The sequence below is a fragment of the Oncorhynchus kisutch genome, linkage group LG6 (assembly GCF_002021735.2).
Source record: "Oncorhynchus kisutch isolate 150728-3 linkage group LG6, Okis_V2, whole genome shotgun sequence".
NCBI classification, from domain to species: Eukaryota; Metazoa; Chordata; class Actinopteri; order Salmoniformes; family Salmonidae; genus Oncorhynchus; species Oncorhynchus kisutch.
The window spans coordinates 10,079,697-10,103,863 of NC_034179.2; the positions used below are offsets into that span (position 1 = coordinate 10,079,697).

Consider the following 24,167-nt stretch of genomic DNA (forward strand, 5'->3'; position numbering starts at 1 on the left):
GCCGGTTGGTGAGGGCCACAGCATAGTCCTTTAGTCTCTATGGGCCAGATGGCCGGTTGGTGAGGGCCACAGCATAGTCCTTTAGTCTCTATGGGCCAGATGGCTGGTTGGTGAGGGCCACAGCATAGTCCTTTAGTCTCTATGGGCCAGATGGCCGGTTGGTGAGGGCCACAGCATAGTCCTTTAGTCTCTATGGGCCAGATGGCCGGTTGGTGAGGGTCACAGCATAGTTCTTTAGTCTCTATGGGCCAGATGGCCGGTAGGTGAGGGCCACAGCATAGTCCTTTAGTCTCTATGGGCCAGATGGCCGGTTGGTGAGGGTCACAGCATAGTTCTTTAGTCTCTATGGGCCAGATGGCCGGTAGGTGAGGGCCACAGCATAGTCCTTTAGTCTCTATGGGCCAGATGGCCGGTTGGTGAGGGTCACAGCTCGGGAAGAAACTTTTCAGGATGTCGGGAAGTTTTTGATCTTGAGTGACCTGAACAGCACTCCACAATGACACAATAAATGATTTACAATTAATTTCTATTGGGCACAAAATAATCTGAAACACATACAAAACAAACAGCAAATGCATCTAACAGGTTTTTGTAGTCAATGTGTTCTGGAATATGGGAGCAAATACTAAACCATTGATTACTTTAATACACATATAAGTGAATTTGTACCAATACTTTCGGGCCCCTAAAATGGTGGGACTATGTACAAAAAGTGCTGTAATTTCCTAAACTGTTCACCCAAATTAAAGCTGACAGTCTGCACTTTAACCTCATAGTCATTGTATCATTCCAAAGTGCTGGAGTACAGACCAAAAACAACATGTGTCACACTCTCCCAATACTTTTGGAGCTAACTGTATAATTCCACACTATGATATTGTGAAAATAATGATAATGCCCTTTTAGTTTAAGAGCTGTTTGACAAGACCGTCTGAAATTTCAGTAAGGTACTTAATTGTTACCCAGAAATAATTTGATTTTGAGAAGGAAAAAAATGGCTGCATTTGACCTTTTTAAATACAGAGGTGTAGTTTTTTGGGTTTCAACAGTAAATATGTTGAAAGATAAAGACCTCCAATGTAAATGTCCTGTAAGGATTCATGTATTTGGCTGTGAGTGAATCTAATCCCCTTGGAGAGCAGTCACTCCCCTTGGAGAGCAGTCACTCCCCTTGGAGAGCAGTCACTCCCCTTGGAGAGCAGTCACTCCCCTTGGAGAGCAGTCACTCCCCTTGGAGAGCAGTCACACCCCTTGGAGAGCAGTCACTCCCCTCGGAGAGCAGTCACTCCCCTTGGAGAGCAGTCACTCCCCTTGGAGAGCAGTAACTCCCCTTGGCGAGCAGTCACTCCCCTTGGAGAGCAGTCACTCCCTTCGGAGAGCAGTCACTCCCCTCGGAGAGCAGTCACTCCCCTTGGAGAGCAGTCACTCCCCTTGGAGAGCAGTCACACCCCTTGGAGAGCAGTCACTCCCCTTGGAGAGCAGTCACTCCCCTTGGAGAGCAGTCACTCCCCTTGGAGAGCAGTCACACCCCTTGGAGAGCAGTCACACCCCTTGGAGAGCAGTCACTCCCCTCGGAGAGCAGTCACTCCCCTCGGAGAGCAGTCACTCCCCTTGGAGAGCAGTCACTCCCCTTGGAGAGCAGTCACTCCCCTCGGAGAGCAGTCACTCCCCTCGGAGAGCAGTCACTCCCCTCGGAGAGCAGTCACTCCCCTCGGAGAGCAGTCACTCCCCTCGGAGAGCAGTCACTCCCCTTGGAGAGCAGTCACTCCCCTTGGAGAGCAGTCACTCCCCTCGGAGAGCAGTCACACCCCTCGGAGAGCAGTCACACCCCTCGGAGAGCAGTCACTCCCCTTGGAGAGCAGTCACTCCCCTTGGAGAGCAGTCACTCCCCTTGGAGAGCAGTCACTCCCCTTGGAGAGCAGTCACTCCCCTTGGAGAGCAGTCACTCCCCTTGGAGAGCAGTATGGATCAACTGCTTAAGAAGCTCATTAAACAAACAGCACAGCGGTGAGGTGTGGTATTATGAACTCACTTTTAGATTTAATCAATACATTAATCAATGCAAAGTATTGACTGACTGAGTCTCAGACAGTTGCTGGGTCAGAGATGGGCTCTCATCACCTCTCACGGCAAGTAATTTCATGTTGTGACAAGGTACAGTAGTGGTGGTATACAGAAGACAGCCCTATTTGGTAAAATATCAACTCCATATTATGGCAAGAACAGCTCAAATAAGCAAAGAGAAACGACAGTCCATCATTACTTTAAGACATGAAGGTCAGTCAATATGGAACATTTCAATAACTTTGAAGGTTTCTGAAGCTGGGTCTCATGAGGACTGCCACAGGAAAGGAAGACCCGGAGTTACTTCTGCTACAGAGGATAAGTTCATTAGAGATACCAGCCTCAGAAATGGGCAATTAACTGTACCTCCAATTGCACCACAGAGTTCAAGTAACAGACACATCTCAACATCAATGTTCAGAGGAGACTGTGAATCAGGCCTTCATGGTCGAATTGCTGCAAAGAAACCACTACTTAAGGACACCAATAATTAGAAGAGACTTGCTGGGGCCAAGAATCACGAGCAATAGAACGGTAGGAATCTGTCCTTTGGTCTGATGAGTCCAAATTTGAGGTTTTGGTCTTTGTGAGACGCAGGGTAGGTGAACGTAGGATCTCTGCATGTGTGGTTCCCACCGTGAAGCTTGGAGGAGGAGGTGTAGTGATGTGGGGGTGATTTGCTGGTGACACTGTTAAGATTTCTTTACAATTCCAGGCACTCTTAACCAGCATGGCTACCACAGCATTCTGCAGCAATGCGCCATCCCATCTGGTTTGCACTTAGTGGGACTATCATTTGTTTTTCAACAGGACAATGACCCAAAACACACCTCCAGGCTCTGTAAAGGCTATTTTTAGAAAATAGTAAAAATAAAGAAAAACCCTTGAATGAGTAGGTGTGTCCAAACTTTTTACTGGTACTGCATACATCAAATCAAATGTTATTAGTCACATGCGCCGAATATAGCAGGTGTGGACCCTACAGTGAAATGCTTACTTATGAGTCCCTAACCAACAAGGCAGTTAAAAGGTGTTTAGTCCCAGGGACCTTAGCTTAGTGATGAGCTTTGAGGGCACTATGGTGTTGAACGCTGAGCTGTAGTCAATGAATAGCATTCTCACATTTGTGTTCATTTTGTCCAGGTGGGAAAGGGCCGTGTGGAGTGCAATAGAGAATGCATCATCTGTGGATCTGTTTGGGCGGTATGCAAATTGGAGTGGGTCTAGGGTTACTGTGATAATAGTGTTGATGTGAGCCATGACCAGCCTTTCAAAGCACTTCATGGCTACAGACGAGAGTGCTACGGGTCGGTAGTCATTTAGGCAGGTTACCTTACTGGTCTTGGGCACAGGGGCTATGGTGGTCTGCTTAAAACATGTTGGTATTACAGACTCGGACAGGGAGAGGTTGAAAATGTTAGTGAAGACACTTGCCAGTTGGTCAGTGCATGCTCACATTACATGTCCTGGTTATCAGTCTGACCATACAGCCTTGTGAATGTTGACCTGTTTAAAGGTCTTACTAACATTGGCTGCGGAGAGCGTGATTGCACAGTCTTCCGGAACAGCTGGTGCTCTCATGCATGTTTCAGCGTTTTTTTTTGCCTCGAAGCGAGCATAGAAGTAGATTAACTCGTTTGGTAGGCTCGTGTCACTGGGCAGTTCTCAGCTGTGCTTCCCTTTGTAGTCTGTAATGGTTTGCAAGCCATGCCACGTCCGACGAACGTAAGAGCCGGTGTCGTAGGATTTGATCTTAGTCCTGTATTGATGCTTTACCTGTTGATGGTTCGTCAGAGAGCATTTCTTATAAGCTTCCGGGTTAGAGTCCCGCTCCTTGTTAGCGGCAGCTCTAGCCTTTAGCTCAGTGCAGATGTTGCCTGTAATCCATGGCTTCTGGTTGGGGTATTGCGTACGGTCACTGTGGGTACGACGTCATTGATGCACTTATAAATGAAGCCATTGACTGATGTGGTTTAGCTTAAGAAAGAGAAGCCTAGGCCTAACTCCAGAGAGGGAGAGATATGTAGCATGGTACGATACCGACATGCATTTCTTTATGCCAGGTGGCTAGTGTGTCTGCTATGCAGTTATGGACGTACAGAAGGAGGGTAATTTGTTCATTTTCAATCCAAATATTTTGTATAATGATGAGCATTATATTGTTAGATTTTTGGAGTAACTCTTGAAAACTAGTGCAGATTTCTCTATCCATGCGCTAGCTGCTCCGCATGGATAGAATTTCGCCAGCCAGCCTAGGCTTCATTGAAAAAGGATGGGCCAGCCCGCCTAGGCTTCATTGAAAATGGATGGGCCAGCCCGCCTAGGCTTCATTGAAAATGGATGGGCCAGCCCGCCTAGGCTTCATTGAAAATGGATGGCACAGCCTGCCTAGGCTTCATTGAAAGTGGATAGGCCAGCCTGCCTAGGCTTCATTGAAAATGGATGGGCCAGCCCGCCTAGGCTTCATTGAAAATGGATGGGCCAGCCCGCCTAGGCTTCATTGAAAGTGGATAGGCCAGCCTGCCTAGGCTTCATTGAAAATGGATGGGCCAGCCCGCCTAGGCTTCATTGAAAATGGATGGGCCAGCCTGCCTAGGCTTCATTGAAAGTGGATAGGCCAGCCTGCCTAGGCTTCATTGAAAATGGATGGGCCAGCCTGCCTAGGCTTCATTGAAAGTGGATAGGCCAGCCTGCCTAGGCTTCATTGAAAATGGATGGGCCAGCCCGCCTAGGCTTCATTGAAAGTGGATAGGCCAGCCTGCCTAGGCTTCATTGAAAATGGATGGGCCAGCCCGCCTAGGCTTCATTGAAAATGGATGGGCCAGCCCGCCTAGGCTTCATTGAAAATGGATGGGCCAGCCCGCCTAGGCTTCATTGAAAATGGATGGGCCAGCCCGCCTAGGCTTCATTGAAAATGGATGGGCCAGCCCGCCTAGGCTTCATTGAAAATGGATGGGCCAGCCCGCCTAGGCTTCATTGAAAATGGATGGGCCAGCACGCCTAGGCTTCATTGAAAATGGATGGGCCAGCCCGCCTAGGCTTCATTGAAAATGGATAGGCCAGTCCGCCTAGGCTTCATTGAAAGTGGATAGGCCAGTCTGCCTAGGCTTCATTGAAAATGGATGGGCCAGCCCGCCTAGGCTTCATTGAAAATGGATAGGCCAGCCTGCCTAGGCTTCATTGAAAGTGGATAGGCCAGCCTGCCTAGGCTTCATTGAAAATGGATAGGCCAGCCTGCCTAGGCTTCATTGAAAATGGATGGGCCAGCCTGCCTAGGCTTCATTGAAAATGGATAGGCCAGCCCGCCTAGGCTTCATTGAAAATGGATAGGCCAGCCTGCCTAGGCTTCATTGAAAATGGATAGGCCAGCCTGCCTAGGCTTCATTGAAAGTGGATAGGCCAGCCTGCCTAGGCTTCATTGAAAGTGGATAGGCCAGCCTGCCTAGGTTTCATTGAAAATGGATGGGCCAGCCTGCCTAGGCTTCATTGAAAGTGGATAGGCCAGCCTGCCTAGGCTTCATTGAAAATGGATAGGCCAGCCCGCCTAGGCTTCATTGAACTTGGATGGGCCAGCCTGCCTAGGCTTCATTGAAAATGGATAGGCCAGCCTGCCTAGGCTTCATTGAAAGTGGATAGGCCAGCCTGCCTAGGCTTCATTGAAAGTGGATAGGCCAGCCCGCCCGCCACTTTCTGTCTGTGAGGACCTTTATGTGCTGCGAAGACCTCATAGTTGAATGAAAAGGTAGTAAATAATGGGTTGTTGTCTGTTACAGTAAAACATGACAACTTTTAAGTTGTTTTGTATAAACTGTATTGGTATATCTTAAAGCCACAGTCTGTCATTTTAGAAGGTTTGGTTCAGGTACTATTGTGCTGTAACTAACTAATAAAAACCATATTTTAAATGCTTTTTGTGCATATGTTTCTTCAGAAAGAGATCGTATCTGGTTTCTAGAAACATGGGATGCTCTGTCAGCTAACTATCGGGATGTCTTTGTTTTCTTGTGGACATTAAACTGGATGGTTATTTTCCTAAGCTCACTATTTGCTATAAATTCATTCTATCCTCTTGAGGATGTTATTATTATGAGATGAAATAGTAGGTCATTGGAGACTCAGTTCAACTCTCTCAGGCGGTGTCCCAAATGGCTCCCTATTCCCTATAGTGTACTACTGTAGACCATTAAAAGAAGTGCACTATGTAGGGAATAGGATGCCATTTGGGACACAGGCTCTCTCTGTACACCATCACCAGGACATTACTACTGAGGCAAAACATAACCTTTCTGCAATACTGGGGGGAAAAAATCTACATTGTAGTGTGCTCACATGCTTGTCTGCATGTGTGTTTTTATGGTCATACATGTGTAACCAAAGGGTCTGTGAGGCATGACGAGACCATGATCAACATTATCAACGCCTCGTCCTTGGCTGAGATTTAAGGTCTCCACGAGAGTGCTCTCCTAGTCTAAGTGGACTCCACCTCAACAGCCGCTTCCAAAATGGCACCCTGCTACATTACTTTTGACCAGGGCCCATAAGGTGCACTATGTGGGAGAATACGGGGGCTGACATTTGGGACATAGCCCTGTAGCTCCTGCATCCCAAGAAGTCATCTGTTGAGCCACTAAATCAGGTTTAGTCACAGTGCGACTGTGTGGTGGTGCAGAGAGAGACTTATAATCAGATTGTTGCAGGTTCAAACCACTGGGGGGGTGAAGGGACGTGAGAGAGGTTCTTAGCCCTGATCTGTCTCCATGAATCTAACCCAACTCATGTCTCCGGAAATCTACTAACTAATTCAGCCTGTGTTGACAAACGGTCCAATATGCTAGGGCAAAATATTATTATGACTAGGGGAAAACAGTCACCAACAGTAGAACACATAGTAACTGTATGCATGTTACAACATTGTGGTACAGTTGCATGCTTCGTATCAACATGATTTCTGTTGATTTGTTTACAGTGCAAATGGCACACAGTCTTTCAAGCGTTTTTACATTGCATGGGCCATTTAATTCACACAAGAAATGGGTATAGGCAAGGGAGATCCCACAATTTGTTATGTAGAGTTTAACATTGGAAACACATGCCTGGCTGCCTGTGAGTGTGTGTTGGAGGTCGAAGAAGGCTTGGATACTGAAATCAAATCAAATCAAAATTATTTATATAGCCCTACGTACATCAGCTGATATCTCAAAGTGCTGTACAGAAACCCAGCCTAAAACCCCAAACAGCAAGCAATGCAGGTGTAGAAGCACGGGTGTAGAAGCACAACCTACTGCTCTGTAGCCTCACAGCCACACCTGAATAAAACCTAGAAACATCTGAAGTGTGTTTGCAGGCTATATTAAGCATTTAGCGTCACTGAACTGTGAAGGTATTAAACGCAAGCTAGCATGACTGTTTGACTTCATGGCGCACATAGAATAGATCATCTTGTCTCCTTCTGAGAGAAAGGAGACAAGATTATTGGTAACACTACACTTAAAGGCCACAGATATAGTGTGATCGTCATGAGGGCAAATACATGCTTCCAACATGAAAACAATGCAGATAATGTAGGGATTAAAGCCCAGAGTAAAGATGGGAGTAAAACATTATGACTACTATTCGTAGCATTTGGGATGTACATTTTGAATATCTCCATTTACTATGATATGGAGTCTTTTCGTACAATATCTTACAAATTGGACGATGTATAGTATCATACTGTACGTCTTAAAGGACGTCTTTCTCTGAGACCAGGCTGCTTGTTGCTCCGTAATGACAAAGGTTGGGAGAATTTATGTTGCCGGTTAGGAGAACTGACGACAAAGGTTAGGAGAATTTACGTAAAAGGTTAGGGTAATTAGGTTAAGGTTTAGAAAGGGGTTAGCTGAAATGCTACAACACTCATGAGGACCGCCACAGGAAAGGAAGACCCAGAGTTACCTCTGCTGCAGAGCATAAGTTCATTAGAGTTAACTGTGGTGAAACTGCAACAGATACACAACACATTGTCACATTGCGTGATTTTTTATCCGCATACACTGACTAGACGCTAGCTAAGTTAACGTGGCTTTACTTCTTTTTGTTTTACTCTGCCTGTAAAACACACTGGATGATTCAGAATCCATTGAAGAGCTTTTGAACGATTCATTGACGAGAGACACTTGTTGCTGGTTTCGGAGGATTAAAGCACTGTTAAGGACAACCAACCCAATCAACAAAAACAAACCAAACTCAGGTTGGCCAATAGGTATCAACGGTGGCACCAAACCATCCCCAAGCAAGAGGGCGCGCGTGGAGAGTGGGGAAAGGTTTACTGAAATGGATGTTGACTTGTTAAAAATCCATCAATGTAAGGCTTATCCAACTTGATATCTTGGACATATTACGAGAGGACATCAATGCATTATGTGCCAGTCCAGAATTCAGCCAACGTCAGATTGATGATCGAAGGAAAGAGAACACAGAGCTGAAAGGTACTGTAGACTCTATACATGGCAAGGTGGAGGTGGTGCAAAGGGAGAACAAACAATTTAAAGAACCTTGCTTGATGTACAGTGTCCATCAATGCGGGACAATCTAATATTCTCAGGGATACCGGAGAATGACCGGAGAATGACAACAGCAGAGGCTGTAGGACACAGTCCAAGACTTTATGTCAACTCAACTGAAACTGTCGTGCGTAATGTCACTTTCTCCAGAGTCCATGGAATAGGTAAGGCCTCTGGGAATAGGCCACGGGCAATGTTTTGACAAACTTAAACAAAAGGAAATGCTGAAGAGCAGGGGCAGAGAACTCAGAAACACTGATTTTGGAATGAATGATCACATTAAAAATCCTACAATGTGATTTTCTGGATTTTTTTTCTCATTTTGCCTGTCATAGTTGAAGTGTACCTATGATGAAAATTACAGGCCTCTCTCAACTTTTTAAGTGGGAGAACTTGCACAATTGGTGGCTGACTAAATACTTTTTTGCCCCACTGTATGTATGTAGCTTTCCTAAAAAAAATACATGAGGTTTTTAACTTGGTCAACATAAATAATAGTCCTATTTTTGCCTTTGACCGAAACACATTTAGATGCATCAGTAAATGATGGGCAAATGAACATTCAAGGATATAGTTTACTGAGAAGGGAAAGGAATCATATATACTGTATAGTCTACTTAGAAGGGACAGGAATCATATAGTCTACTTAGAAGAGACAGGAATCATAGATATAGTCTACTTAGAAGGGACAGGAATCATATATATAGTCTACTTAGAAGAGATAGGAATGGTAGGGGTGTAGCACTGTACATTCAGAATCATATACCTTTAAAGAGGAGGTATGACCTTAATGTATGTCAAATAGAGGAACTATGGGCTCAAGTACATCTGCCTCACCAGGCACCCATATTGGTTGGATGTGTGTATAGACCTCCTAGCTCTAAGGTGTCCTATCTGGATGACTTATGCACTGGGTTTGACCAGGCCACAGATAGCAACAGAGATGTATTTATCTTTTGTGAATTTTTATATAAATTGGAAGCATCATAATAATTCAAATAAAGCTAAATTGATGAGATATGCCCTAGAACTGTGGTTTGAAACAAATGATTAATGATACTACTAGATCATCAACTAAGTTGGGTCATCGTTCAGACACGTGCATTGATCTTATCTTCTGTAATATACCATTACAATGCTTAAAAGCCAGATCAATGCCAGTGGGCTGGACAGACCATAATATTATGACCATAACCATGAACACCAAGGTTCCAAAGAAACCCCCTAGGATTGTGGTCAAGAGAAATGTTCAAACATTTAATCATGAGCTATTTGAAAATGATTTGGCTGCTGTACCCTGGGAGCTGATTTATCTAGAGGATGATTTAAATCACGCTACAGAATGTTTTATTGATGTTCTCACTGAGGTAATGGACCATCATGCCCCTATAAGAAAGAGAACAGTTGGGGCTCGCCCATCTCCATGGATTGATGATGAACTGGGTGAGGCTTTTTCTCAAAGAAATATGGCAAAAGTCTTAGCAGCCAAATCTGAACTAGTAATTGATTAACAGAATTATAGAACATTACGTAATTATGCAGTTGAATTGAATCGTAAGAAAAAAAACAATTTTACAACAATGCTTTTATTGATTATAAAAATGATTCTAAAAAGGTATGGAATACAGTTAAGGGCCTACTTGGTACATCTATCTCATCATGCCCATCTAGTGTGGAGGTTGACAATAACAACAATAACAAAACCAGCTGATATTGCCAATAATTTTGCAGATTGTTTTACAAAGACAATTTTATTTACTGAGCAATAATGTAAACACACATTCTTCCAGACAAGCTATTGTCCAATGGATTGATAATCATATTATGAGCAACAAGACCTGCTCTTTTAGTCTGCAAATGGTGTCCATGGAGGAGGTGTTAAACCTATTGATATCATTACCTGATGGTAAATCTACAGGTTATGGTCTTATGGACAATTTTATTACTTCACTGTGCTGCTCCCCAGATTGCAGCTCCACTGAAATACATATTTGATTGGTCACTGGAAAAGGGGATGTTTGCAAATGTATAGAAGCATGCTAAACTGTGTCCTATTCCAAAAGACAGCAAATAACCCATTACTCCTGCCAATAGTCGACCAATTAGTCTACTCCCTTCACTCAGTAAGATATTGGAGGGTATTGTGAGTAAACAAATATGGCAGTACATGGAAAATAATTATCTGATTACAGCCAATCAGCATGCTTATCGCAAAAACCATTCCACTACCACTGCATTGGTTGACATGACTGACCAGTGGCTCAATGCTATGGATAATGGCAGGTTTGTGGGTGTACTATTCTTAGATTTTAGTGCAGCATTTGATTTAGTGGATCATGAAATAATTTTCACAAAATTAATGCATTATGGTTTTTAAGGAGGTAGATATGAATGCTAATTGACAGGAAACAGTCCACCTATATCAATGGTTCATTTTCTTCCCCTCATGCTTTAAACTGTGGAATACCGCAGGGCAGCTGCATTGGGCAACTTATTAATTTAATCAATACCAGCAACCTTCCTTATGCCTTAGCTGAAACTCAAGCTACTATATTTACAGATGATACTATAATTTATACAGCAAGACAATCGGTTCAACAGGTACAGCAGGCTTTACAAGGAGATTTGGAGAAAATCAGAGAGTGGGTTTGCCGGAACAAATTTGTTTTAAACACCAAGAAAACCAAAGTTATGTTGGTCTGTTTGTTACGGTTTTCTTCTGTCGAAAGAGAGTCGGACCAAAATGCAGCGTGGTTATTTCGATATATGTTTAATAGACAAATAAACACGATCAATACAAAACAATAAACGTACGTGAAAACCCGAAACATCCTAAACTGGTGCAAACTAACACAGAGACAGGAACAATCACCCACGAAACACTCAAAGAATATGGCTGCCTAAATATGGTTCCCAATCAGAGACAACGAGAATCACCTGCCTCTGATTAAGAACCGCCTCAGGCAACCATAGACTTTGCTAGAACACCCCACTAAGCCACAAACCCAAAACCTACGAAAAAAAACCATACATAAACACAACACAAAATAAACCCATGTCACACCCAGGCCTGACCAAATAAATATAGAAAACACAAAATACTAAGACCAGGGCGTGACACTGTTCCACCAGGAAAAGGCCAACACAGCATGGGATACAATGAAGTATGGGAGGGGTACAAATTGAGGAAGTGTCAGAAACCAAACTACTAGGAGTGCAGCTAGACACCTGCTTATCATGGTCATCTCAAATAGCTAATCTATGTAAAACAAAATATTAAAACAGCATGCATAATCAGAAGGATAGCTAAATATTCATCAGGAAACATTCTTAAGCAAATATCACAAGCGTTAATTGAGAGTCAGGTGAACTACTGTTCTGTGGTCTGTGGAAATGCATCAGCAAGTGAAGTTAGGAGGCTGCAGAATGCACAGAACAAAGCAGCAAGGATTGCTTTAAGGTGGAGATATGGTTATTCTGTTGTAGACATGCGCAATGCTCTTGGTTGGTCATCAATCAACAAGATAATTGAAAAAAACATGCTTATTTTATTTCATAATATACACCATTTCAAACGGCCAAACTCTAATCACAACGGTATTCAGTTGGTAAGAGACAGACATTCAGTAAATACTAGGAATAGATTGTCCACCATCTGTGTGTTATCCAGACAGAACGGTATTCAGTTGGTAAGAGACAGACATTCAGTAAATACTAGGAATAGATTGTCCACCATCTGTGTGTTATCCAGACAGAACGGTATTCAGTTGGTAAGAGACAGACATTCAGTAAATACTAGGAATAGATTGTCCACCATCTGTGTGTTATCCAGACAGAACGGTATTCAGTTGGTAAGAGACAGACATTCAGTAAATACTAGGAATAGATTGTCCACCATCTGTGTGTTATCCAGACAGAACGGTATTCAGTTGGTAAGAGACAGACATTCAGTAAATACTAGGAATAGATTGTCCACCATCTGTGTGTTATCCAGACAGAACGGTATTCAGTTGGTAAGAGACAGACATTCAGTAAATACTAGGAATAGATTGTCCACCATCTATGTGTTGTCCAGACAGAACGGTATTCAGTTGGTAAGAGACAGACATTCAGTAAATACTAGGAATAGATTGTCCACCATCTGTGTGTTATCCAGACAGAACGGTATTCAGTTGGTAAGAGACAGACATTCAGTAAATACTAGGAATAGATTGTCCACCATCTATGCGTTATCCAGACAGAAAAGGGAAATGGGCAAAAGAACATTTCGATTTAGAGCAATAAAGAAATGGAATAATTTAACTGAGCAAACCAGAAACCTTTTAATATATATATTTAAACAATACTTCAAAACTATTTAAATATAATACAGAGGAACATTGTGCTGGACTATGGTTTTTAGACTGTTAGAGTATTTATCGGGTCAATATAATATTGTGACCATAACCATGAACACCAAGGTTCCAAAGAAACCCCCTAGGATTGTGGTCAAGAGAAATTGTAAAACATTTATTCATGAGCTATTTCAAAATGATTTGGCTGCTGTACCCTGGGAGCTGATTTATCTAGAGGATCGTGTATTATGTCTGTTAGTAACAGTGTGTTATACGTGAAAATGTGTTCGTATTATAAATTGTATTTGAATGTTTAAGGACTCTTGAAAGATTTAGTCCAAATGAGGACTAAAAGAGATAACAATAAAAATCAAATCCCCGACGCAACTCGAACAGGCAACCTTTGGATTTCTAGATGGTTGTGGTATATACGACCAACCTCCACACTTTAGTTTCGGTCTTAAGTAACCAGACCGTAACCAGACCGTTATTCCATTTGTATCAAAATATAACATATCATCCTTAATGGAGGTGCAAAAAATGTACGTAAAATAGCAAACGTCTATTTCATTTTGACAGGCTGGCCTATAGCACATAACACATGCTGATAACATGTAATAGTGCATTCTATGCCGAACCCCATTTGTGTTGTTGCTTAGATTTGAGCCGTGACAGTGTGAGATACAGCAGGTCACCATAGCAAGGCCTCTGTAGCAGATCTGTGTTGGTATTAGCTCCTTGTGGGAGAGGAGGAGGAAATGGGAGAACATTGTCTCTAAAAATACATCCTACCTCCCGTCCACCATTTCATTATAGTTCACTGTCCTCAGCCTCAGCATCACGTTGGTGTTAGGTATCTTAGGCTTTATGCTAGGTCAATGTGATGAGGTGCTATGGGAGTGGTTCATATGGTTTTAAAGGATATTAGAAGATAGAACCCCAAACCTCATCTTAATATCTAAAACAATCTGCAATGTTTAATACCGTTTCTACATTGTATTCTACAGTAATATTTATACTTCAATTCAATAATCTTCCAGGAACTCACAAATCTCTTTTGTGTTGTGGTGAATCAGTTACAACTGTGTAAAGTGGAGGATTTGAGGGTCAAAGTATTCACTATGCCAGCTGCGGCCCTCTCTCTATCGGGAGTGGCAGCAGACTGACTGTAATTCAATAGGTTATTCTCTCTGATCTGAGCCTAGCGCTCCACAACAGGCCAGAGAAAGCACAGAAATCTGCCTTTTTGGCAGTATGACGGTATTTGACAGTATTTTATGTTTTTGAATAATAAAAGTTCTAAATATGTTTTATGAGTCATTCAAGAATCTGGAGTTGCAAATTTCACATGATTTCAATGGAGATTTCTCCTCATTCTCATCTCTGATTTCGTAAGATACCGTTGCACAAATAACATACGTATCTAAGCCGACACTAGCACTGGTCCCAGGCTGTATTAGCTAGCTACGATAGTACATTTAGCAAGCTAGCTAGCCAGCTAACTAGCTATTAGCATTAGCGGCTACCACAATTTATTTTAGCCACAACTTGCTTAGAAAATACCAAATTTCAGACTGTAATTTGCAAACCGTAAGATACACAAATGAATAGTGTAATTAAACAGCACTATCTGACCATGCAGACAGCAGAGTGAACAGCAAGTGAAGTGCTCTCATTACTCCATGGTCGAGTAACTAAGTGCTCTCATTACTCCATGGTCGGGGCAACAAAGTGCTCCCATTACTCCATGATCGGAGCAACAAATTGCTCCCATTACTCCATGGTCGGGGCAACAAAGTGCTCTCCTTGAGTGACAGAGGGCAGGGCTTGGTAAGGGAAGTATCATGCAACAGGAGGAGAGGGGGGAAAATGACTCAAGTAGCAAACTCAATCAACTTTAAAAATGGACACTACACTTGCCGGAGATGCATATCAAATGCATTGTTGCATCATCAGTTGAAGAGTTTTGGAATTCCTGAATTTACTGAGACCATAGACCATGGCCTCTGCCCAGTGGTGTAATGATTAGTATTTTGGGGTATCTGTACTTTACTTTGCAATTTATATTTTGGCATACTTTTACTTTTACTTCACTACATTCCTATAGAAAATATTGTAGGTTTTTCTCCATACATCTTCCTTTGTTAAATTTTTAATGCTTAGCAGGACAGACATTTTTTTAAATTCACGCACTTATCAAGAGAACACATGGAACACGTGACAACTGCCTATGGTCTGGCAGACTCAATAAACACATGCATCTTTTGTAAATAATGTCCTAGTGTTGGAGTGTGCTCCTGGCTATCTGTAAATAATGTCCTAGTGTTGGAGTGTGCTCCTGGCTATCTGTAAATAATGTCGTAGTGTTGGAGTGTGCTCCTGGCTATCTGTAAATAATGTCCTAGTGTTGGAGTGTGCTCCTGGCTATCTGTAAATAATGTCCTAGTGTTGGAGTGTGCTCCTGGCTATCTGTAAATAATGTCCTAGTGTTGGAGTGTGCTCCTGGCTATCTGTAAATAATGTCCTAGTGTTGGAGTGTGCTCCTGGCTATACGTACATTTTAAAAACAAGAAAATGTTGCTGCCCGCTTTCCTTAATATAAGGAATTTACAAGGAATCAATAAGTGCATCGATGACGTCGTCCCCACAGTCACCGTACGTACATACCCCAACCAGATGGCATGGATTACAGGCATCATCTGCACTGAGCTAAAGGCTAGAGCTGCCGCTTTCAAGGAGAGGGACTCTAACCCGGAAGCTTACAAGAAATCCCGCTATGTCCGCCGCCGAACCATCAAACAGGCAAAGCATCAATACAGGACTAAGATCGAATCGTACTACACCAGCTCTTACGCTCGTCAGAAGTGGCAGGGCTTGCAAACCATTACCAACTATAAAGGGAAGCTCAGCCAAGAGCTGCCCAGTGAAACGAGCCTACCAGACGAGCTAAACTACTTCTATGCTCGCTTTGAGGCAAATATCACTGAAACATGCATGAGAGCACCAGCTGTTCTGGAAGACTCTGATCACGCTCTCTGCAGCCGATGTGCGTAAAACGTGTAAACAGGTCAACATTCACAAGGCCGCAGGGCCAGACTGTAACACCAACGTGTTTTAAGCAGACCACCATAGTCCATGTGCCCAAGAACAGTAAGGTAACCTGCCTAAAATGACTACCGACCCGTAGCACTCACGTCTGTAGCCATGAAGTGCTTTGAAAGGCTGATCATGGCTCACATAAACACCATTATCCCAGAAACCCTAGACCCACTCCAATTTGCATACCACCCAACATATCCATAGATGATACAATCTCTGTTGCACTCCACACTGCCCTTTCCCACCTGGACAACAAAAGGAAGGCCTGATCACTACAACGATGAGACAGGCTATAGGGAGGAGGTCAGAGACCTGTCCGTGTGGTTCCAGGATAACATGCTCTCCCTAAACGTGATCAAGACAAAGGAGATGATTGTGGAATACAGGAAAAAGAGGACCGAGCACGCTCCCATTCTCATCGATGGGGCTGCAGTGGAGCAGGCTGAGAGCTTCAAGTTCCTTGGTGTTCACATCACCAACAAACTAACATGGTCCAAGCACACTAAGACACTCGTGAAGAGGGCACGGTCCTCAGATCCTCAAAAGGTTCTACAGCTGCATCATCGAGTAATGGTTGCATTACTACCTGGTAAGGCAACTGCTTGGCCCCAAGAACACAGTGGCCTCCATCATTCTGAAATGGAGACTAGACCTAGACTAGAGCATTCTAGAGCTGGCACCCAGCCAAACTGAGCAATCAGGGGAGAAGGGCCTTGGTCAGGGAGATGACCAAGAACCAATGGTCACTCTGACAGAGCTCCAGAGTTCCTCTGTGGAGATGGGAGAACATTCCAGAAGGACAACCCTTCCCTGCACCACCAATCAGGTCTTTATGGTAGAGTTGCCAGACAGAAGCCACTCCTCAGTAAAAAGCACATGACAGCCCACTTAGTTTGCCAAAAGGCACATAAAGGACTCTGACCATGAGAAACAAGAATCTCTGGTCTGCTGAAACCAAGATTGAAGTCTTCGGCCTGAATGCCAAGCGTCATGTCTGGAGGTATCCTGGCATCATCCCTATGGTCAAGCATGGTGGTGGCAGCATCATGCTGTGGAGAAGTTTTTCAGGTGCAGGAACTGGGAGACTAGTCAGGATCAAGGGAAAGATGTACAGAGAGATATTTGATGAAAACTTGCTCCAGAGCCCTCAGGACCTCAGACTGGGTTCACATTCCAACAGGACAACAACCCTAAGCACACAGCCAAGACAACGCAGGAGTGGCTTCAAGATGAGTCTCTGAATGTCCTTCAGTGACCCAGCCAGAGCCCGAACTTGAACCCGATCGAACTTCTCTGGAGAGACCTGAAAATAGCTGTGCAGCAACGCTCCCGATCCAACCTGACAGAACTTGAGAGGATCTGCATAGAAGAAGGGGAGAAGGTGTGCAAAGCTTATAGCATTGTACCCAAGAATAATTTGAGGCAGTAATCGCTGCCAAAGGTGCTTCAACAAAGTACTGAGTGAAGGGTCTGAATACTTAAATAAATGTGATCATTTTTTATTTGTTTTTGATTTGTAATACATTTTCAAAATTGTCTATAAACCTGTTTTTGCTTTTTCATTATTGGCTATTGTGTGTAGATTGATGAGGAATAAAAACAATTTAATCCATTTTAGAATAAGGCCGTAACGTAACAAAATGTGGAAAAAGTCAAGTTGTCTTGAATACTTTCCGAATGCTGAGAAACAGCCCTTTCAAACAGCCCTTTCAAGTACCACATCAATGCAATAGTACCACATCAATCAAATGGTAATCAGTCAAAATCACCTCTGAAAATGTGTATCTTTTATTGGCTTTTTCCCTCAAAACAACTGTCATTCACACAAGTTCATAATGAAGAGAAACATGTCATTGAGCATATTGACTCTTCCTTTTTAAGGATTGATCATCTGAAATCAGAATAGCAAAAACCTTTTGACTGTGAATGAGTTATAGCCATTTTAGTGACTGGTGGTAATTTCCTGTAATTCCATGGAACGTTCTGTGATCACTTTCTTATCTGGATAGTATATTAAACATATACACAGAGTGTACAAAACCTGAGCAACACCTGTTCTTTCCATGACGTAGACTGACCAGGTGAATCCAGGTGAAAAGTATGATCCCTTAACTATACATTGGGGCGGCAGGGTAGCCTAGTGGTTAGAGTGTAGAGGAGGCAGGTAGCCTAGTGGTTAGAGTGTAGAGGCGGCAGGGTAGCCTAGTGGTTAGAGTGTGGAGGCAGCAGGGTAGCCTAGTGGTTAGAGTGTAGAGGTGGCAGGGTAGCCTAGTGGTTAGAGTGTAGAGGCGGCAGGGTACCCTAGTGGTTAGAGTGTAGAGGTGGCAGGGTAGCCTAGTGGTTAGAGTGTAGAGGTGGCAGGGTAGCCTAGTGGTTAGAGTGTAGAGGCGGCAGGTAGCCTAGTGGTTAGAGTGTAGAGGTGGCAGGGTAGCCTAGTGGTTAGAGTGTAGAGGTGGCAGGGTTCTTAACCGACTTGCCTAGTTAAATAAAGGTAAAAAAAACATGTCTTTTTTTAATCATGTACATAGTACCTCAATTGGCCCGACCAACCAGTGCTCCCGCTCATTGGCTAACCAGGCTATCTGCATTGTGTCCCACCACCCGCCAACCCCTCTTTTTACGCTTCTGCTACTCTCTGTTCATCATATATGCATTGTCACTTTAACGATACCTACATGTACATACTACCTCAATAAGCCTGACTAACAGCCTCGCTACTTTTATAGTCTAGCTACTGTATATAGCCTGTCTTTTTACTGTTGTTTTATTACTTTACCTACCTATTGTTCACCTAATACCTTTATTGCACTATTGGTTAGAGCCTGTAAGTAAGCATTTCACTGTAAGGTCTACACCTGTTGTATTCGGCGCACGTGACAAATAAACTTTCATTTGATATTGATGTCACTTGTTAAATCCCCTTCAATCAGTGTAGATGAAGGGGAGGAGACAGGTTAAAGAAGGATTTTTTTTAAGCCTTGAGACAATTGAGACATGGATTGTGTATGTGTGCCATTCAGAGGGTGAATTGGCAAGACAAAATATTGAAGTGCTTTTGAACGGGGTACGGTAGTAGGTGCCAGGCGCACCAGTTTGAGCGTGTCAAGAACTGCAACACTGCCGGGTTTTAAACACTCAACAGTTTCCCTTGTGTATCAAGAATGGTCCTCCACCCAAAGAACATCCAGCCAACTTGGCAGAACTGTAGGAAGCATTGGAGTCAACATGGGCCAGCATCCCTGTGGAACGCTTTCGACACCTTGTAAATTCCATGCCCTGACGAATTGAGGCTGTTATGAGGGCAATATTATTCGTTTTGTACAAACATATTATACATTTTATTTTGTCTTGAATTTGATAAGGAAAGACATACACATGTAATATAATGTGAATAAAACAATAACTTTAGTGAAAGAATAAGGTTAAGAGAATACATTATCTCTTTCAAACCTGAAAACAAAGTGCAAGCTATCATAACCATGAGATTGTATACAACAATCACATTGTAATGTAAACGTAAATGGAATTACAAAATATTATAATATAATAAGACGTATAATAACAATAATTGGCTTTTACAACCTCAAATTCTTCTTACACACATTCCACTAGGCCTATAACCTAATACATTCCACTAGGCCTATAACCTAATACATTCCATTAGGCCTATAACCTAATACATTCCACTAGGCCTATAACCTAATACATTCCACTAGGCCTATAACCTAATACATTACCCTAGGCCTATAGCCTAATACATTCCACTAGGCCTATAACCTAATACATTCCACTAGGCCTATAGCCTAATACATTCCACTAGGCCTATAACCTAATACATTACCCTAGGCCTATAACCTAATACATTCCACTAGGCCTATAACCTAATACATTCCACTAGGCCTATAACCTAATACATTCCACTAGGCCTATAACCTAATACATTCCACTAGGCCTATAACCTAATACATTCCACTAGGCCTATAACCTAATACATTACCCTAGGTCTATAACCTAATACATTCCACTAGGCCTATAACCTAATACATTCCACTAGGCCTATAACCTAATACATTACCCTAGGCCTATAACCTAATACATTCCACTAGGCCTATAACATAATACATTACCCTAGGCCTATAACCTAATACATTACCCTAGGCCTATAACCTAATACATTCCATTAGGCCTATAACCTAATACATTACCCTAGGCCTATAACCTAATACATTACCCTAGGCCTATAACCTAATACATTCCAGTAGGCCTATAACCTAATACATTACCCTAGGCCTATAACCTAATACATTACCCTAGGCCTATAACCTAATACATTACCCTAGGCCTATAACCTAATACATTACCCTAGGCCTGTAGCCTTATAAAGGAAGTGTCAGAATGGAAACAAATTAAAAGCATGGAACGAAGGGGAAATAATCACTGACAACACGAGCTACTGGGTGAGGACTAGGAGTCCCTTTACCACAAGAGGTTGATGGCACCTTGATTGGGGAAAACGGGCTCATGTTAATGACTGGAGCGGAATGGTTTCCATGGTTCCCAGGTTTTTGATACCATTCCATTTGCTCCGCTCCTGTGCCCTTTACTAGTACCTATGTCTGGTATGTACAGTATATCTATGTACGTGTGATTCTACCTGTTCTCAGTGACAGAGCTGTCATAATTGTGAGAAATCTTTCAGGTCCAGTTGAGGTACCTCACGGTGACATAATTCACTTTTAGTCTCTGCGCCGAAACTCACTCCTACTGATGACCCATAGCGTTCAGTCGTTACTATGGCAATTCAAGATGGCGCTACCCATACCTCTTTTTATTTAAAAAAAATGTATTTATCTAGGCAAGTCAGTTAAGAACAAATTCTTATTTACAAAGTTTGCCTACCGGGGAACAGCGGGTTAACTGCCTTGTTCAGGGTTTTTACCTCGTCAGCTCGGGGATTCAATCTAGCAACCTTTCGATTACTGGTCCAACGCTCGAACCACTGGGCTACCTGCCGCTCCTAATAAACATTGTTCAAGATTACAATACTGAAAATATAGACGTTTCTATGTTACAAAGCACATGTTTAGGGTTAGTGGATTGGATCTCTTTCCTCAGCGTAACTTCTTGAAGTGTTTCCTTCCCCCTTAACAAACCAAACGTTGAAATACCCTTATTGAAGGTAAAGTAAAAACCCAAACCGGTCCGCGCATCAATACCGGTGTATATAGTAAAATACCTGGCATCCACAGATGTCTGGCTCAGTCTTGAGGAGAAGATGGTTATGACATTATAACAGATAGTCACCTACACAGCCACAGAACAACTTAGCATTAGGAATCGTTATGAGCATGTCAAATTGTATTTATGAGTAGAACGAGAGCTTCAACTGTCCGTTTTTAATTTGACCACAAGTAACATTCTGGGTCACAAAACTATTTAAAATTGTTTAAGGTGTGTCTTTTGACTCGTTTTTTTGTGTGTGCTTTGCTTGATCTTTTTCAGGAAGAAATGTTGTGAGGGGTTTAAGTTTGTGCTGGGCCAGTGCATTCCTGAAGGTATGGAACCGTTCCCAAACTGCATCCCAAATGGCCAGAGCCCTATGGCACCCTATTCCCTACAGAGTACACTACTTTTGGCCAGAGCCCTATAGCACCCTATTCCCTACAGAGTACACTACTTTTGGCCAGAGACCTATGGCTCGCTATTCCCTACAGAGTACACTACTTTTGGCCAGAGCCCTATAGCACCCTATTCCCTACAGAGTACACTACTTTTGGCCAGAGCCCTATAGCACCCTATTCCCTACAGAGTACACTACTTTTGTCCAGAGACCTATAGCACCCTATTCCCTACATAGTACACTGCTTTTGGCCAGAGACCTATAGCACCCTATTCCCTACATAGTACACTGCTTTTGGCCAGAGACCTATGGCACGCTATTCCCTACAGAGTACACTACTTTTGGCCAGAGACCTATGGCACCCTATTCCCAACATAGTACACTACTTTTGGCCAGAGGCCTATGGCACCCTATTCCCTACATAGTACACTGCTTTTGACCAGCCCAGTACTGCACTGTGTAGGGAATAGTGTGCTATTTGGGATGCAGATTTATGTCTTTCTTTGGTCTTTCTTGTGTGTTTGCTTAGATATTTTTGGCGACCATTCCCTGGTGTTCATAGGTTTGTGTCTCTGGTTTAACCCATAAACCATTAGATTGATATGCTGTTATTTTAACCTTCCTGTAATTTTAACCTTCCTGTTATTTTAACCTTCTTGTTATTTTAACCTTCTTGTTATTTTAACCTTTCTGTTATTTTAACCTTTCTGTTATTTTAACCATTCTGTTATTTTAACCTTCTTGTTATTTTAACCTTCTTGTTATTTTAACCTTTCTGTTATTTTAACCTTTCTGTTATTTTAACCTTCCTGTTATTTTAACCTTCCTGTTATTTTAACCTTCCTGTTATTTTAACCTTTCTGTTATTTTAACCTTTCTGTTATTTTAACCTTCCTGTTATTTTAATCTTTCTGTTATTTTAACCTTTCTGTTATTTTAACCTTTCTGTTATTTTAACCTTTCTGTTATTTTAACCTTTCTGTTATTTGAACCGTTCTGTTATTTTAACCGTTCTGTTATTTTAACCTTCCTGTTATTGTAACCTTCCTGTTATTTTAACCTTCCTGTTATTGTAACCTTTCTGAAAGAGCGTAAGAAAGCATGCTAGGTGTTTAGTTTTAAAGTACAGTTATTTCATTACTGTTGGATTTTGTTAAACCTCATATTCTGTTACAATGAGTCCATTAGCACATGCCGTCTTCATTTGTGTTAAAGCGTTTTCTTCAACCGTAACATGTGATTATCATATTGTTATGAAAGGCATCATTCGTCTTACTAAGTATTCAGTGACTGGAGACTTCAATTCTATTAAACTTTTATTGGTCCTCCAATTACTAACGTGCTTTAATTAAGACATGAGAGACAATGACTTCAAAGTGCAGTGTCATAAACATCGGTAATAAGTATGAAATCATGTGCTAAAAGCAGGAACTGGAATCAGACCTGTGCTTGATCGCTCTATTCATACATAACTGGTGCCATCTAACCTGGTCCCAGATCTGTTTTGTGTTGTTTTAGGCCAAACGTAGGAGATGCCAGGACAGCACAAACAGATCTGGGACCAGGTTAGGTGCCGTCATAGTGCAGTTAGTCAGTCCTAGCTGTGTTTGTAAAATGGAGTAGTATCTCTATACCAGTCCTAGCTGTGTTTGTAAAACGGAGTAGTATCTCTATACCAGTCCTAGCTGTGTTTGTAAAATGGAGTAGTATCTCTATACCAGTCCTAGCTGTGTTTGTAAAACGGAGTAGTATCTCTATACCAGTCCTAGCTGTGTTTGTAAAACGGAGTAGTATCTCTATACCAGTCCTAGCTGTGTTTGTAAAACGGAGTAGTATCTCTATACCAGTCCTAGCTGTGTTTGTAAAACGGAGTAGTATCTCTATACCAGTCCTAGCTGTGTTTGTAAAACGGAGTAGTATCTCTATACCAGTCCTAGCTGTGTTTCTGATAGAAGCTTCTATGTGTGTGTACAGATGATGTGTGTGTACAGATTATGATGTGTGTGTACAGATTATGATGTGTGTACAGATGATGTGTGTGTACAGATTATGATGTGTGTGTACAGATTATGATGTGTGTGTACAGATTATGACGTGTGTGTACAGATTATGATGTGTGTGTACAGATTATGACGTGTGTGTACAGATTATCACGTGTGTGTACAGATTATGATGTGTGTGTACAGATTATGACGTGTGTGTACAGATTATGACGTGTGTGTACAGATTATGATGTGTGTGTACAGATTATGACGTGTGTGTACAGATTATGATGTGTGTGTACAGATTATGATGTGTGCGATGGCGCCCCCTGTGAACAACAGTGCACGGACCACTTTGGACGGGTCGTGTGTACCTGTTACCCTGGTTACCGCTACGACCGGGAGCGACACCGGAACAGAGAGAAGCCATACTGCCTGGGTGAGACCTGGTCCCACACATAGAAATAGAATGTACATTCTAGTAACTATATTTCTATGGTCCTATGCCCCTGTATTAACACAGTCA

At 42.5% G+C, this 24,167-nt stretch overlaps 1 protein-coding gene across 1 annotated transcript in view; it reads left to right on the plus strand.

Moving 5' to 3' along the window:
* ccbe1 (collagen and calcium binding EGF domains 1) overlaps nt 1–24,167 on the plus strand; it is a 120,772-nt gene that overhangs the window by 54,474 nt on the left and 42,131 nt on the right. The window contains 2 exon segments of the mRNA XM_031826127.1: nt 21,542–21,594; nt 23,946–24,080. Of these exon segments, the coding sequence (XP_031681987.1) occupies nt 21,542–21,594; nt 23,946–24,080 (188 nt within the window).